The sequence below is a fragment of the Mytilus trossulus genome, chromosome 9, assembly GCF_036588685.1.
Source record: "Mytilus trossulus isolate FHL-02 chromosome 9, PNRI_Mtr1.1.1.hap1, whole genome shotgun sequence".
Lineage (NCBI taxonomy): Eukaryota > Metazoa > Mollusca > Bivalvia > Mytilida > Mytilidae > Mytilus > Mytilus trossulus.
Genome location: NC_086381.1, coordinates 3,920,327 through 3,937,734, shown reverse-complemented (window position 1 = coordinate 3,937,734; position 17,408 = coordinate 3,920,327). Strand labels below are relative to the sequence as shown.

At 34.8% G+C, this 17,408-nt stretch overlaps 1 protein-coding gene across 1 annotated transcript in view; it reads left to right on the top strand.

The window, feature by feature from the left end:
- Nucleotides 1–17,408, top strand: part of LOC134683486 (uncharacterized) — a 124,225-nt gene that overhangs the window by 72,625 nt on the left and 34,192 nt on the right. The window contains exons 35-53 of the mRNA XM_063542796.1: nucleotides 309–335; nucleotides 649–756; nucleotides 985–1,011; nucleotides 1,325–1,351; nucleotides 1,831–1,857; nucleotides 2,086–2,112; nucleotides 2,511–2,537; nucleotides 2,936–3,046; nucleotides 3,303–3,542; nucleotides 4,040–4,257; nucleotides 4,686–4,791; nucleotides 5,447–5,563; nucleotides 8,146–8,281; nucleotides 8,964–9,147; nucleotides 9,533–9,809; nucleotides 11,197–11,383; nucleotides 11,873–12,093; nucleotides 13,190–13,419; nucleotides 16,419–16,572. Of these exons, the coding sequence (XP_063398866.1) occupies nucleotides 309–335; nucleotides 649–756; nucleotides 985–1,011; nucleotides 1,325–1,351; nucleotides 1,831–1,857; nucleotides 2,086–2,112; nucleotides 2,511–2,537; nucleotides 2,936–3,046; nucleotides 3,303–3,542; nucleotides 4,040–4,257; nucleotides 4,686–4,791; nucleotides 5,447–5,563; nucleotides 8,146–8,281; nucleotides 8,964–9,147; nucleotides 9,533–9,809; nucleotides 11,197–11,383; nucleotides 11,873–12,093; nucleotides 13,190–13,419; nucleotides 16,419–16,572 (2,451 nt within the window). The remainder of the gene's footprint in view (nucleotides 1–308; nucleotides 336–648; nucleotides 757–984; nucleotides 1,012–1,324; nucleotides 1,352–1,830; nucleotides 1,858–2,085; nucleotides 2,113–2,510; nucleotides 2,538–2,935; nucleotides 3,047–3,302; nucleotides 3,543–4,039; nucleotides 4,258–4,685; nucleotides 4,792–5,446; nucleotides 5,564–8,145; nucleotides 8,282–8,963; nucleotides 9,148–9,532; nucleotides 9,810–11,196; nucleotides 11,384–11,872; nucleotides 12,094–13,189; nucleotides 13,420–16,418; nucleotides 16,573–17,408) is intronic.

Below are 17,408 nucleotides of genomic sequence, written 5' to 3'. Positions count from 1 at the left end.
TAAAGATTGTCAGGCATTTAATCCAATTCTAATACATCCTAACATTGTTATAGAAGCTGTAGGGGCTCCTGATTCTAACGGTAAGTAAAGATTGTCAGGCATTTAATCAAATTCTGATACATCCTAACATTGTTATAGATGCCATGGGGGCTCCTTGTGCTAATGGTAAGTAAAGATTGTTAGGCATTTAATCCAATTCTAATACATCCTAACATTGTTATAGAAGCTGTAGGGGCTCCTGATTCTAACGGTAAGTAAAGATTGTCAGGCATTTAATCTAATTCTAATACATCCTAACATTGTTATAGATGCTGTAGGGGCTCCTGATTCTTACGGTAAGTAAAGATTGTCAGGCATTTAATCCAATTCTAATACATCCTAACATTGTTATAGAAGCTGTAGGGGCTCCTGATTCTAACGGTAAGTAAAGATTGTCAGGCATTTAATCTAATTCTAATACATCCTAACATTGTTATAGATGCTGTAGGGGCTCCTGATTCTAACGGTAAGTAAAGATTGTCAGGCATTTAATCCAATTCTAATACATCCTAACATTGTTATAGAAGCTGTAGGGGCTCCTGATTCTAACGGTAAGTAAAGATTGTCAGGCATTTAATCAAATTCTAATACATCCTAACATTGTTATAGATGCCGTAGGGCCTCCGAATTCTAATGTAAAAGATTGTCAGGCATTACATCCGATTCTAATACATCCTAACATTGTTATAGATGGTGTAGGGGCTCCTGATTCTAACGGTAAGTAAAGATTGTCAGGCATTTAATCAAATTCTGATACATCCTAACATTGTTATAGATGCCATGGGGGCTCCTTGTGCTAATGGTAAGTAAAGATTGTCAGGCATTTAATCCAATTCTAATACATCCTAACATTGTTATAGAAGCTGTAGGGGCTCCTGATTCTAACGGTAAGTAAAGATTGTCAGGCATTTAATCTAATTCTAATACATCCTAACATTGTTATAGATGCTGTAGGGGCTCCTGATTCTAACGGTAAGTAAAGATTGTCAGGCATTTAATCCAATTCTAATACATCCTAACATTGTTATAGAAGCTGTAGGGGCTCCTGATTCTAACGGTAAGTAAAGATTGTCAGGCATTTAATCTAATTCTAATACATCCTAACATTGTTATAGATGCTGTAGGGGCTCCTGATTCTAACGGTAAGTAAAGATTGTCAGGCATTTAATCCAATTCTAATACATCCTAACATTGTTATAGAAGCTGTAGGGGCTCCTGATTCTAACGGTAAGTAAAGATTGTCAGGCATTTAATCTAATTCTAATACATCCTAACATTGTTATAGATGCTGTAGGGGCTCCTGATTCTAACGGTAAGTAAAGATTGTCAGGCATTTAATCCAATTCTAATACATCCTAACATTGTTATAGACGCTGTAGGGGCTCCTGATTCTAACGGTAAGTAAAGATTGTCAGGCATTTAATCAAATTCTAATACATCCTAACATTGTTATAGATGCCGTAGGGCCTCCGAATTCTAATGTAAAAGATTGTCAGGCATTACATCCGATTCTAATACATCCTAACATTGTTATAGATGGTGTAGGGGGTAATGATTGTAATGGAAAGTAAAGATTGTGAGGCATTTAACCCAATTCTAATACATCCTAACATTGTTATAAATGCTGTAGGGGGACCTGATTCTAATGGTAAGTAAAGATTGTGAGGCATTTAATCCAATTCTTATACATCCTTACATTGTTATAGATGCTGTAAGGGCTCCTGATGCTAACGGTAAGTAAAGATTGTGAAGCATTTAATCCAATTCTAATACATCCTAACATTGTTATAGATGCTGTAGGGGCTCCTGATGCTAATGGTAAGTAAAGATTGTGAGGCATTTAATCCAATTCTAATACATCCTAACATTGTTATAGATGCCGCAGGGGCTCCTGATTCTAATGGTAGGCAAAGATTGTCAGGCATTTAACCAAATTCTAATACATCCTAATATTGTTATAGATGGTGTAGGGGCTCCTGATTCTATTTGTAAGTAAAGATTGTAAGGCATTTAATCCAATTCAAATATATCCTAATATTGTTATAGATGCTGTAGGGGGACCTGATTCTAATGGTAAGTAAAGATTGTCAGGCATATAACCCAATTCTAATACATCCTAACATTGTTATAGATGCTGTAGGGGCACCTGATTCTAATGGTAAGTAAAGATTGTCAGGCATTTAACCCAATTCTAATACATCCTAACATTGTTATAGATGCTGTAGGGGCTCCAGATTCTAATGGTAAGCAAATATTGTTAGGCATTTAACCCAATTCTAATACATCCTAATATTGTTATAGATGGTGTAGGGGCTCCTGATTCTATTTGTAAGTAAAGATTTTCAGGCATTTAACCCAATTCTAATACATCCTAATATTGTTATAGATGCTGTAGGGGCGGCTGATTCTATTTGTAAGTAAAGATTGTCAGGCATTTAACCTAATTCTAATACATCCTAACATTGTTATAGATGATGTAGGGGCTCCAGATTCTAATGGTAAGCAAATATTGTCAGGCATTTAACCCAATTCTAATACATCCTAACATTGTTATAGATGCTGTAGGGGCTCCTGATTCTAACGGTAAGTAAAGATTGTACGGCATTTAACCCAATTCTAATACATCCTAACATTGTTATAGATGCTGTAGGGGGACCTGATTCTAATGGTAAGTAAAGATTGTGAGGCATTTAACCCAATTCTAATACATCCTAATATTGTTATAGATGGTGTAGGGGCTCCTGATTCTAATGGTAGGCAAAGATTGTCAGGCATTTAACCCAATTCTAATACATCCTAATATTGTTATAGATGGTGTAGGGGCTCCTGATTCTAATGGTAGGCAAAGATTGTCAGGCATTTAACCCAATTCTAATACATCCTAATATTGTTATAGATGGTGTAGGGCTCCTGATTCTATTTGTAAGTAAAGATTGTAAGGCATTTAACCCAATTCTAATACATCCTAACATTGTTATAGATGCTGTAGGGGCGGCTGATTCTAATGGTAAGTAAAGATTGTGAGGCATTCAATCCAATTCTAATATACCCTAACATTGTTATTGATGCTGTAGGTGCACGGCCCGCACCAGATTCTAATGGTAAGTAAAGATTGTATGGCATTTAACCCAATTCTAATACATCCGAACATTGTTATAGATGCCGTAGGGGCTCCAAATTCTAATGGTAAGCAAAGATTGTCAGGCATTAACCCAATTCTAATACATCATAATATTGTTAAAAATCTAAACGATATATTTCAGTTGATATCGGCAAACCTGTTGTTCTTAAACAAAACGCATTGTGGACAGAAACAGATGAAGATTATACTCCATACAAGAATGTGATTTCAGCCGTGTGGCCAAAGTTACGACATAAAAATTATGACTATGCCGTTATAGAAGCCAAGGCCATAGATGTTACAACATATTATCGTCAAGTTAATCAGCTGAATTTGAAAATACCATGTGACCATCCAGACAGTATCAAATGTGGTCATACAGGTATATGTATAATACCATATAATAACATTTTTTTTTATTATTATGTCCTGTAACAAGTCGGGAAAATGGCCATTGTTATATTTTAGTTCGTTTCTGCGTGTGTTACATTTTAATGTTGTGTTTCTGTTTTGTCGTAGTTCTCTTCTTTTTGATGTGTTTCCCTCAGTTTTAGTTTGAAACCCGGATTTCAATCGATTTATGAATTTCGAACAGCGGTATACTACTGTTGCCTTTATTTATGAAATACACACGTATAAGTTATAGCAGGGATAGCACTTTCATTTCGTATCATATCCTCTTTAAGTAAAGACGATTATTTTCGCTCTTTTTACAACTCAGATAAGTTCGGGAATCATAAAAATATTAAATTGGGAGTCATTTTGAGGAAGTCACTGGTAATGTTTTCATTAATTCTGTTTGGAGTGTAACTAAATAAACAACATGCAAATTATAAACAAAACATATTAAGTAAAGTATGTCTTGAAATATCGTTTTAGAAAAGGAGTTTATAAATGTAAAATTTACAAATAACGAGTTAGTTCATGGTACTCGTTACACTGTGTGTGTCCATGCTGATGCTACAAAAGTTAAACATGAGACGTGGATAGAAGTTCTTCCTGAGATAAGCTCCTGTAGCGATGGTATAATTGTGGACCTGACTCCACCTGTAGAAGGCAGATTGTGGATTGGTTCTAATCCAGAACAAATTTATCAGGTAGGAAATAATTCTAGACTGTTTTTAAGGATTTTATATTAAAGATAAGTGTATCGGGCAAAATATGGGTGAGCATTCTCGTTTTTTAATGCTATATCTTATCAGCTTAACATATGCATTTTGAGACCTCTATCAGCATCTCTAGTAAGTGCATATCATCGTTAAAATTGAACAGCTTCTCCAATGCATTTATTGTTTGCCTCATGTTTATTTAATTCTTTATGATGCAAATTGGTATGTGATCCTGAAAGACGTTCTTTGATATATGATCTTATATTTAGATACTATCTACCCTAGCACTAACTGCAAAACAGTTATTAAGTAGTTTCTTGTTGAGGATTAGTACAGTCGAAAAAGCGGTCTTTTAATCCTCATCTACCGCACACATATTATACATTCACATTAATGTAAGTACACATGTATTACAGACTACCGTTACAGACTTATATATCAACTGGGACGGATTCCACGACGTAGAGGAATATGGAGTAGGACCACATTCTACTGGTATCAAACAATACTTACTGGGTATTGGTAAGTAGTAGATTTCATTGGTCCATAATGTCAATTGTGGAATTTTCACATTTTCATTGACATAACCGTGTAATTGTCGTTTTGCATGTGTAAAATTGACAATGCTAAATGAAACCTTTTTATTCATTTTAGACGAACTTCATTGTCATTTTACATTTTCAAAATGTCTTCATATATATTTTTAGAACTTAAAAGTACTATTAAACAACTGCACAGCGTATAATTAAGAAACATTTCTGTATGCTTCAGCAGTTACATTTTGCTATTTAATTTTCATATCTCCCTTATATTTGCTGTAAGAACTAAATATGAATTAGCATTACTTTGTAAATGGACATATTCCAACTTTATTTAGGTGAAAAATTGCATTTCCTGAAAATTAAAAGAGGGACGAAAGATACCAGAGGGATAGTCAAATTCATAGATCAAAAATAAATTGACAACGCCATGGCTAAAAATAAAAAGACTAATAGACAAATAATAGTACAGAAGACACAACATAGAAAACTAAAGACTAAGCAACACGAACCCCACCAAACTCTGGGGTGATCCCAGGTGCTCCGGAAGGGTAAGCAGACCCTGTATCACATGTGGCACCCGTGTATCATAAAATCGAAAACAGCAGAAGTACATAATGTATATTGTAATATTTCAGGCACAATTTCCGGAGGAAATGATGTCCATGCCTTTGAGAATATTGGAGTAGTACAACACAAAGCTTTACCAAAACTAAACCTTCAGAACGGGTACAAGTATTATGCAACATTGAAAGGTATCTCGAAAGAAGTAAAGTATTACATTGTTATATGTCGATATATACTTTGGACTGTTAATATAATGCTTGCAACATACAACAAATTCATTATAGATACAAAAAATGTACCAGAATTGACATTCTATATTTACGCCAGACGCGCGTTTCGACTTCAAAAGACTCATCAGTGACACTCGAATAAAAGAATGTTTACAATACATATAAAATGTAAAATAATAGTCTACGTAAGCCAAGAAGTCAGCAATTCTGTTTTGAGATGATTTAAAATTAATATTGTCATAATCATAAATAGTCATATACCAAACCAAGTAATGTTACCGTACTCTTCAAGTATACAGCTTTTTGCGATCGAATAAGTCCATCTTTAAAAAAAAATTTGCTAGGTGTAGCATACGCGTGTTCTCATCGAAATTCAATAATTGGTAGTGCGAAATATTGACCTTACGCAAACACCACGAACAAATTTCCATTTTAATAAAATGAATAAAATGTGTTGCTAGTTCTTGCATGTCTCCAATTCAATATATAGGCAGGTACTAATATTATTTAAGAATTGGCTAAAAATGTGTGTTTAGCTTACCTGGTTCTACTGTCATCACTTGACCCTGGCAATAATGGTTTATTAGGCCTTTATCCTGCAACTGGGTGTTCTACTATACAGATAAAGCCCTACAGATATCGCTATGCTGTATCTGTATACTATACAGATATCGCTTTAAAGCTCCGCTCACTGCCGGACTGATTATTGTTTGAACCTGCGTGACCTCAGAATGTGTATTGCAGTCGCATTCCAATGACGTATTAATATCGAATAAACGGTTTCTTTTATACGCTCTGTTTGTTTTCAAACATCTCTTTAGAGCAATAAGAATCACACAAATTGTCTGATAACATACACACATGAACATCAGTCTTTCTACGATGACAGCTATCGATTTCAAAACTTGAATGTGTATAATTGTGTAACAAAAACAACCATGTCAATTTCAGCATGCATGTTTAGTGAATGTCGAGTTTAAAGCGTAGGACAATTCGTACGCTCCTGTTTCAAATTGGACAATCTTTTGTTAATTGTTTTTACTGTTGAAATTAATTGTTATGTAAAAATAGATAATTATTCACCTTGATTGATGTACTATTGTTGACCATTCGATATTCTTTTTGTTTGCGAACCCGTCTTCAGCTGAATGTGTGATTACTGTATCGTATTACTACACGGGCAACAAGGGATTTCAAATCGAAAATAAATGCAAAAAATGCGTTTTCGTGTCTTTCAAAACACAAATATTATACAGAATTAATTGCAGGATAAAGACAATAACTGTTTAGTGTCTTTAAATATCAGCTGTATTTGTACTCGGCTCGAAACAGGTGTTGTAGCTCGCTGAAAGCTCGCATACACCTTGTTTCCTAGCCTCGTACAAATACAGCTGATATCTAAAGACACTAAACAGTTATTGTCTATGTTTCTAAAAGTAACGTGTCTTATTTCAATTGTGTAGAATCATCGAAAGAAAGAGCGTATCCAATTCTCAGTTATGTCACTATCTGAAACTAATCCTAATATTCATGGTTCACTTGTTATATGTTTTTATATAGATTAGACCGTTGGTTTTCCCGTTTGAATGGTTTTACACTATTTGATTTTGGGTCTCTTTATAGCTTGCTGTTCGGTGTGAGCCAAGGCTCCGTGTTTTATGCCGTACCTTGACCTATAGTAGTTTACTATTTTAAATTGTTACTTGGATGGAGAGTTGACTCATTATTGACACTCATACCACATCTTCCTATTGTTACATAATGTGTCTGCATTAAATTTGATCGGCACCGATCTGTCACAGACATTGATTATATAAACCTATAATATAAATTTCATAACAAGTGCTCGAAGAAAGAACGCGCATCCTGTTCTACATATGGCACACGTGATGTGGTATGCTTGACAATAAGACAACTCTCCACAAGAGACCAAACTACAAAGAAATTGATTGAATAATCTAGAACGTATTTACATGGATTTCGATATTGTTAAATTTATTTGATATCTGTATTAAAAATCATAAAGAATTTCAACATTAATTTAATAATGATCAGTAAAAGCCCATGAGATATATCGGAGTGTAAAGTCTTACGTTGAGAAGTTTTGATCCTAGACTGATTGGAAAAACCATTTTTCCGTGATAATTGTTGAAATAGTTATCAAATGTACCAGGATTATAATTTAGTACTCCAGACCCGCGTTTCGTCAACATAAGACTCATCAGTGACGCTCATATAAAATATTTATAAAGCCAAACAAGTACAAAGTTGAAGAGCATTGAGGATCCAAAATTCCAAAAAGTTGTGCCAAATACGGCTAAGGTAAGAAAACCATTTAACCAGGGTTTTTTTCAGATTTGAATATGTTTTTACGTATGTTAAACGGTAAGTCAAGTTCAAGCTTGACATTTTTTGTATTTTTTTTTTGTGCAGAAGTTTTGAAGATAGCAATTTATAAATTGCTAACATTTTGAGAATTGCGCAACATATCCTTATCAGAGTTTGATATGACGCTACTGTTTACAATGGTTTATTTTTAGCTGTTGATTTTGCTAACAGAGAAACACAAAAATTATCAGACCCTATAACAATCGACAACACACCACCAGAGAAATCCGATAAACCAATCACATTACCAAATCGCCATATCACTTCTACAACAGAAATAAGTCCGTGGTGAGTAATTACTAACTAATACTATACATACCAATCGGAACAATGTACGATTGGCAATAATACAACTCTCCATACTAGACTACATGACGTAGACAATAGCAAAAATAGACCATGAACAAAACCCATATACATTTTTGGTGACCTGGTATGATTATCATTGAGACAACTAACAACCAAATGTCAAATTGAAGTGGATAGGCTTTTAAAAAAAAACGAAAGATTCTGTTAAGATGTCAAGTATCAAGTTGTTAGCTCTTCAAACACACAGCAATATCTGTTTTGCTGTTGTAATGCAAATCCGGGTCCTATTGGGCGGTTTATATACATATCTATTGCTGTTTTCCTGTGTGAACCCTCAGACAAGTATAATCAAATTTTTTATCAGTTCCAATACACAGCCAAATATATTTAGTTGTTCAAATAAACAGCCAAATATGTTTAGTTGTTCAAATACGCAGCCAAATATGTCAAATACATATCAAAATATGTTTAACTGTTCAAATTCACAGTCAAAGCTGTTTAGCTCTTTAAATACATACTAGAAGCCACGATTTTTTTAACTGGTTATTCACATCCATGTTTGTATAGTCCACAAAATATTCGTTGAAGCGTATGAAATAATGCATTTCTGTGTGGTAAGTCTGATAAGAGCCTGGATAACATGTTAGTTTATATTTTCCAGTTGGAAAGGAGTATTCCTTGACCTAGAGTCTGGTATAGATTATTTCCTCTGGTCAGTTGGATCAGAGCCAGGATATACAGACATGATGTCTTATTTGAAGGTTTTTGGTCAAGAATGTGGAATTATAGACGAAAATAATCCTTTGGATCTCAAAGACGGTCATTTTTATTATATAAATGTCAGGGTTAGTAATTACTGAGAGAGATACGAATAGAGCACTCTGGGATACCAATGATATTTTTTACATCAATGCCAGAGTGGTTCGAATAGACCTACACAAACATTCTCTTAACTATGTAATTCCTATTAGTATTGTATCCTTATTGATCAATACATATGCAAATGTTTTAAAAGGAGTTCAAGGTTCACCTATCTCTTTAAAATAATAAACGTTTTGTAATTGCAGACTTTTAAAATCGAGTACAGAATTTTGAAATCTAAAAGAAGAAAGAGCCTACAGAACACATTATTAAATTTTCAAAATCTTTTTTCCTTCCTCAATTAATCATCTCACAAACAAATATATAGCTAAATGAATTAAATTCCATCTCTATCGGTAATTCATTTAGGCATTCAACAAGGCAGGATTATCATCATTGGCTACATCCTGGGCTTTCCAAGTGGATACAACGCCACCTACACCTGGCCATGTGTATGATGGAGATAAAAGTCAGCTGACAGGAATTGTCAAGGACATTGACTACCAGACAGAGACTAAAGTGCTAAATGCCTGTTTGGAAGGTTTCCATGAATCTCACTCCACTATTAAAGATTATTATGTTTCTGTTGGGACCTGTCCTCAATGTGAAGATATATTACAGGAACAGGCTGTGGGGATTACATATGGTATGTATAGTTTTCATTGAATCTTACTTTATCATGGAATTTATGTATGCTTCTATAGACCAGTCTAGTAGTTACATATGATATAGTCGTGGCTTATTTCAAAACACGGTAAGTAATGGTGTTATCATGCATTTATAAAAACAACACGAAAGGTGAAGGTGAAGAAATAAAAAATGAACGACTAAAATAAATTCATAAAAAACATTAAAACGTAATACGTTGTTATTGTTGTCATTATTAGGTCACTAACACGCCTTGCAACTAATGGAACTAATAATATCAGAGTGTATCCCCCAACATTAACCAAAATCGTGGTACCATATTCCAGGCAATCCTGTCCCCAATGTCAAGATATAACAGGAGTATGTTACGACGACAGTCAAACCTAATTTTACGCCTAGAAAATTAGGACTTATATTGTGTAACTGTTCTGGCATTCAAACGTTTTATAAGAAATAACAAATAATTTTCGAGTTCTGTGTATGTGTGAATTTGGAATAACTCTTAAATTGCTAGCTTTAACAATCAGTTATTATAAATAGCTTCAATAGAAAGTTTTATTTTAGAACATACATTAATGAACATTTAACAGCGGTAAAATACTGTTTCTCTAATTATTCATACCTTATTTTATTTATTTTGTATTAACATTGTACCATAGATCAAATTTATTCGTTCAGTGTTTGTTCACGTGTATTACTTTGTCGTTTGATTGAGTTAGGTCGTTTTAATTGATATTTTATAGTGTGTTTTCTATGTTGTTATGTGACATTATTGTTTCAGATGAGGATGAAAGTTTGGTACCATTAAAATGTGTAAACCCGCTGCATTTGTTTTCACCTTTCCTACATCAGGGATTTAATGTTCAGTAGTTGTCGTCTGTGGCTGTAGTTTATTAGTGTTCTCGTTTCTTTTTTTAATAAAGATACGACCGTTGGTTTTTCCGTTTAAATGGTTTTACAATTGTAACTTTTTGGGGCCCCTTTATATCTTGCTGTTCGATGTGAGCCAAGGCTCCGTGTTGAAAACCGTACTTTGACTTATAATGGTTTACTTTCATAAATTGAGACTTGGATGGAGAGCTGTCTCATTGGCAATCATACCCCATCTTCTTGTATCTAATCATCTTGACACGGGACTGAGATATAACACCAACTGACCATGTGTTTCATGGCAAATGTGTATCAAACATATGTCAATTCAAAGTGAGCATGAGTAACATAAAAACATGTATCTTTCTAATTTAGGTTTTCAACCTGAGAATTTGCATATGAGAACATTCACCTTGTATTAACAGGACTGGGATATTACAACAAACGGACCACATGTGTAAGATGACACACCCTCACCACATACACTTACAAATGTATACTTTGTAATATTTCAGAATTTACATTAAGGAACATCCATCTTGGTACAGGACTGAGATATTATACCACAGTAACGGCATGTAACACAGCAGACATGTGTACCACTGTGACATCAGATGGTGTGATTATAGACAACAGTCCACCGACATCTGGTACAGTACAAGATGGAACAGGATTTTATGACACAGAATATCAATCAATGACGTATGTCTATTCTTAAAATTGCAGTTTTTCTTATATTATAGTTCGTCTATCAATGCATAAGTCATTTACTTAATATTAATATGTTATTTCAAATACTGCGGACCAAATGACAACCTTACGTTTCTCTGATAAATGATCATATGTAAAGAGAGATAGACCCGTATAGATATGAAATCATATTTCTTAATAAGCCAACCAGTAAAGTGGTTTCCATTTGATGAGATATTACAGCTACAAACATATACTTTAATTATAATATTCCTTATCAGCCAAGTAGCCTGTGAGCTTGAGGAACCTCAGATATGTATATCTATGGAAGGCAACAGTATTCTTTTAGATAGCAATCATACAGTCGTAATTTTACTACACAGGATCTACCTATCAGCCAAGTGGTATGGGTTTGATGACCCTCAGTCTGGTCTCTACACGTTATGATGACATAGTACCCTTATAGAGCCCCATCTGACAGTTTTTATTTCTACTTCACAGTATCTACATATCAGCCAAGTGGTATGGGTTTGATGACCCTCAATCTGGCCTCCAGAAGTATGCTTGGAGGGCAGGAACAAAGCCAGGTTATGATGACATAGTGCCCTCTATAGAACTCCATCTGACAGAGACTGCAGCATTACTGAATTCTACTAATTTCAACCTTGACCTTCCTTTGAACAAGAGAGTATATGTAACAATAAGGGCGTATAATAAAGCTGGTATGTACTCAGACATCATTTTTATTGCCACATAGCAAAACATGTGATGCAATGTAGTAAAAAGTAAGATAAAAAAAACTCCAAGGAAAATTTAAAAGAAAAACTCCTGTATCAAATGGCAAAACCTCAAATTAACCAAACGAATGGAATACAACAGCAATATTCCTGAATTTATACAGGCATTTCCTTACGTTGAAAATATTGATTATTCTTGTATTATAGCAGAGGGGCGAAAGTTATCAGAGGGAAATTCAAACTAATTAATTAAATATAAACTGACAACGCCATGATTATTGTTTGTCTGTTTGTCTTTTTCATTATTATAAAAAGAAAAGACAAACAGACAAACAATAGTACACAAACACAACACAAAAAACTAAAGACTAAACACGAACCCCATCAAAAACTGGGCGTGATATCAGGTTCTCTTGGAAGGGTAAGCAGATCCTGCTCCACATGTTGCAGCCGTCGTGTTGTCCATGTAAGTACAAATCTGGTAATAAGTTTAATTTAGTACATGTAGGTTACATTCTTGTAAAATGAAACGGGGTGTAGTTACGACATAAGAAACATAGCAGCTATCAATTGTGAAATTAATATTTCAGAACTACATTGTATGGCAGGACAACGGGGTCAAAACTTTTAATTCATTAATTGTCAATTTGTAAATTGTAACTGTGAAATTTCAAAATTCTCAATTTGTAAATAATTATTGTTAGTTGCAAGTTTTTGATGACTTTAGTCGGAGACTGAAACAATTGAACTATGTTGTTACGGCAAGCAAGAAATCGTGATTCCTACACGAAGTTTTATCTTTAAGTGAACACATGTTATGGGTTAATCGATAAGAACTTAAACCTTACCAGATTTTGTGGAATCAAGAAGATTTATATTTCATATGCGAATACTTGTTTTTGTAGTCAGTTGTAAAAATTGATTACGAGCTTAAATTGATTTGAAATTTTACAAGTCATTAAGGTACAATATAATATTCCGCTTTACTCAGAAAAGTAATTATGAAAATTAGAAAACATAATATTTTGTTGTTTTCAAAGATACACCAGTGGTATAATTAACTGTAATGCTATCTTTTTAGGTTTGTGGTCTGAATCATCATCGAATGGTTTTATTGTGGACAACACGCCACCAGTTATGACAAAACAACCAACATTCTCTGTTGACTTTGGAATTAAGGGGTTGACACAGATTTATAGAACATCTATGAAAGTTGAATGGGCTGTTGATGATGATGAGTCATATATAAAAAGACAGTATCTGTCTATCAATTCTCATATTGGAGGAGAATTCATGTTGTCTTCACAGTCAGTAAGTTTGCTCTTAAATTTCTCTATAAAGGAGATAGTGCATATTACATTAAGAATACATTGTCTCTGTTTTTTATAAGGGGAGATGAAGAGTGTTTTCCTCACAGAAAAAGAAGTATAGGGGTAAACAGTAATCTAATTGTATATCATATATAATTTCCGTCCAGATGTTACCAAGAAATATGTTTTAAAATCCCAAGGCAATTTGTGAAGCGACTAATTTTATAATTTGTTTTTTGCGTCAGTCGTATAATATATCTAGACTTTCAAAGGATATTGCGAATCCATTCATGACACACAATCAGTACAGTACATGCATATAAAACACATAAAACACAACACACAAAATATATATTGAGCTCCCACCATCACGAATGGACAATAGTGATGGAAATTCGTGATTTGTTAAGAACCATTATAGTCAAATGCACCACTTGGTTAATACCAATATTTAGTGATCTGTTAGGTTAACCAAGCACAGTTGCCTGTACACAGTACTTTGATTATGGGCCTCCAAATACAGATAACATAATACATGTGTAGAATTAATCGTTTAATCACTTAAACATGAACAGTAGAGGTATGTCGTATGGATGTACTGTCGAACTGTTTATTGTTCTCTAATAATATCTCAAAAAGCTGAATCTAGTCTATGAATGTCTGAACATGTTATGGGTGGTTTGATTTTGCTATGGCCGTCAGAAAAAAGGGGCGAAACACACCAGAGGAATAGTCAAACTCATTCATCGAAAATAAACTAACAACGCTATGGTTAAAAATGGAAAAGACAAACAGACATACAAAAGTTCACAAGGAACAACATAGAAAACTAAAGACTGAGCAACACGAACCCCAACAAATTGTGGGATGATCTCAAGTGATCCGGTAGGGGAAGCCGATCCTGCTCCACATGTTATTAGAAACCCGGTAAATATTCCTACTCGATAGGTCACACTCATAACTAGAGGCTCTTAAGAGCCTGTGTCGCTCAACTTGGTATATATGCATATCAAACAAAGAAAACAGATCGTCAGATGGATTCATGAAAAAATTGTGTTTTGGTGATGATGACGTATTTCGAGATCTTGCTTTACTGAACATACTTGCTACTTACAATTTTGTTTATCTATAATGAACTTGGCTCTTTAGTTCCAGAGGAAAATATTTTGTAAAAACTAATGAAAATTGTTAATAATTGACTATAAAGGGCAATAACTCCTTAAGAGGTCAACTGACCATTTTGGTCATGTTCACTTATTTGTAGATCTTACTTTGCTGAACATTATTGCAGTTTACAGTTTATCTATATCTATAATAGTATTAAATAATAACCAAAAACGGCAAAATTTTCTTAAAAATTACCAATTGGGGGGCAGCAACACAACAACAATTATTAAATTCATCTGAAAATTTCAGGGCAGATATATTTTCGCTTGAAAAACAATTTAACACCTTGTCAGATTTGCTCTAAATGCTTTGGTTTCCAAGTTATAAGCCAAAATCTACATTTTACCCCGATGTTCTATTTATAGCAATGGTAGCCGGGTCACCGGACACATTTTTTAAACTAGATACCCTAACAATGATTGTGGCTAAGTTTGGTTAAGTTTGGCCCAGTAGTTTCAGAGGAGAAGATTTTTGTAAAAGATAACAAAAATTTACGAAAAATTGGTAAAATATGACTATAAAGGGCAATAACGCCTTCAGGGGTCAACTGACCATTTTTGTCATGTTGACTTATTTGTAGATCTTACTTTGCTGAACATTATTGCTGTTTACAGTTTATCTCTATCTATAGTGTATTCAAGGTGATAACAAAAAACGGCAAAATTACCATAAAAATTACCAATTTGGGGGCAGCAACACAACAACTATTATCAAATTCATCTGAAAATTTCAGGGCAGATAGACATTGACTTGATAAATAATTTAACACCTTGTCAGATTTGCTCTAAATGCTTTGGTTTCAAAGTTATAAGACAAAATCTACATTTTACCCCGATGTTCTATTTATAGCCATGATGGCCGGGTCACCGGACATATTTTTTAAACTAGATACCCTTATAATGATTGTGGCTAAGTTTAGTAAAGTTTGGCCCAGTAGTTTCAGAGGAGAAGATTTTTGTAAAAGATAACAAAAATTTACGAAAAATTGGTAAAAAATGACTATAAAGGGCAATAACTCCTTCAGGGGTCAACTGACCATTTTTGTCATGTTGAGTTATTTGTAGATCTTACTTTGCTGAACATTATTGCTGTTTACAGTTTATCTCTATCTATAATAATATTCAAGGTAATAACCAAAAACAGCAAAATTTCCTTAAAAATTACCAATTCAGGGGCAGCAACCCAACAACCGGTTGTCCGATTCATTTGAAAATTTCAGGGCAGATAGATTTTCACTTGATTAACAATTTTACCGCCATGTCAGATTTGCTCTAAATGCTTTGGTTTCAGAGTTCTAAGCCAAAATCTACATTTTACCCCTATGTTCTATTTTTAGCCATGGCAGCCATCTTGGTTGGTTGGCCGGGTCACGCCACACATTTTTTAAACTAGATACCCCAATGATGATTGTGGCCAAGTTTGGTTTAATTTGGCCCAGTAGTTTCAGAGGAGAAGATTTTTGTAAAAGTTAACGACGACGGACGATGGACGACGACGGACGACGACGGACGATGGACGACGACGGACGACGACGGACGACGGACGCAAAGTGATGAGAAAAGCTCACTTGGACCTTCGGGCTAGGTGAGCTAAAAAGGGAAGGGGATTGTAGTTACGATGTAAGAAACATATTCGATATCAACTGTAAAATGGTTATTCAGTAACGGTCAACCAATTCGTGATGGCGTCCGTAAAATTTACGAAGGGATGATTTCAACTTCACTATTTGGAACTCTTGGTTTAATAGCTCCCTTATGGGCAGCTATATTGAATGATATTGCTAGATGATATATGTAATTACTGATGTACCTAATATTGTTTCATAATTTCCAGGTGAATGGTATAGCCAGGTCCTATGTATTTACTGGACTAGATTTACATGATGGAGTGACCTATTATGTGACCTTAATTTCCTGTAACAGTGCTGAGATATGTATTACTTCTACCTCCAAGGGGATGTTGGTAGACAGTACCCCACCATCTAGAGGTTTGTATTACTTCTACCTCCAAGGGGATGTTTGTAGACAGTACACCACCATCTAGCGGTTTGTATTACTTCTACCTCCAAGGGGATGTTTGTAGACAGTACACCACCATCTAGAGGTTTGTATTACTTCTACCTCCAAGGGGATGTTTGTAGACAGTACTCCACCATCTAGAGGTTTGTATTACTTCTACCTCCAAGGGGATGTTTGTAGACAGTACACCACCATCTAGAGGTTTGTATTACTTCTACCTCCAAGGGGATGTTTGTAGACAGTACTCCACCATCTAGAGGTTTGTATTACTTCTACCTCCAAGGGGATGTTTGTAGACAGTACACCACCATATAGAGGTTTGTATTACTTCTACCTCCAAGGGGATGTTTGTAGACAGTACCCCACCATCTAGAGGTTTGTATTACTTCTACCTCCAAGGGGATGTTTGTAGACAGTACACCACCATCTAGAGGTTTGTATTACTTCTACCTCCAAGGGGATGTTTGTAGACAGTAAACCACCATCTAGAGGTTTGTATTACTTCTACCTCCAAGGGGATGTTGGTAGACAGTACACCACCATCTAGAGGTTTGTATTACTTCTACCTCCAAGGGGATGTTGGTAGACAGTACACCACCATCTAGAGGTTTGTATTACTTCTACCTCCAAGGGGATGTTGGTAGACAGTACACCACCATCTAGAGGTTTGTATTACTTCTACCTCCAAGGGGATGTTTGTAGACAGTACACCACCATCTAGAGGTTTGTATTACTTCTACCTCCAAGGGGATGTTTGTAGACAGTACACCACCATCTAGAGGTTTGTATTACTTCTACCTCCAAG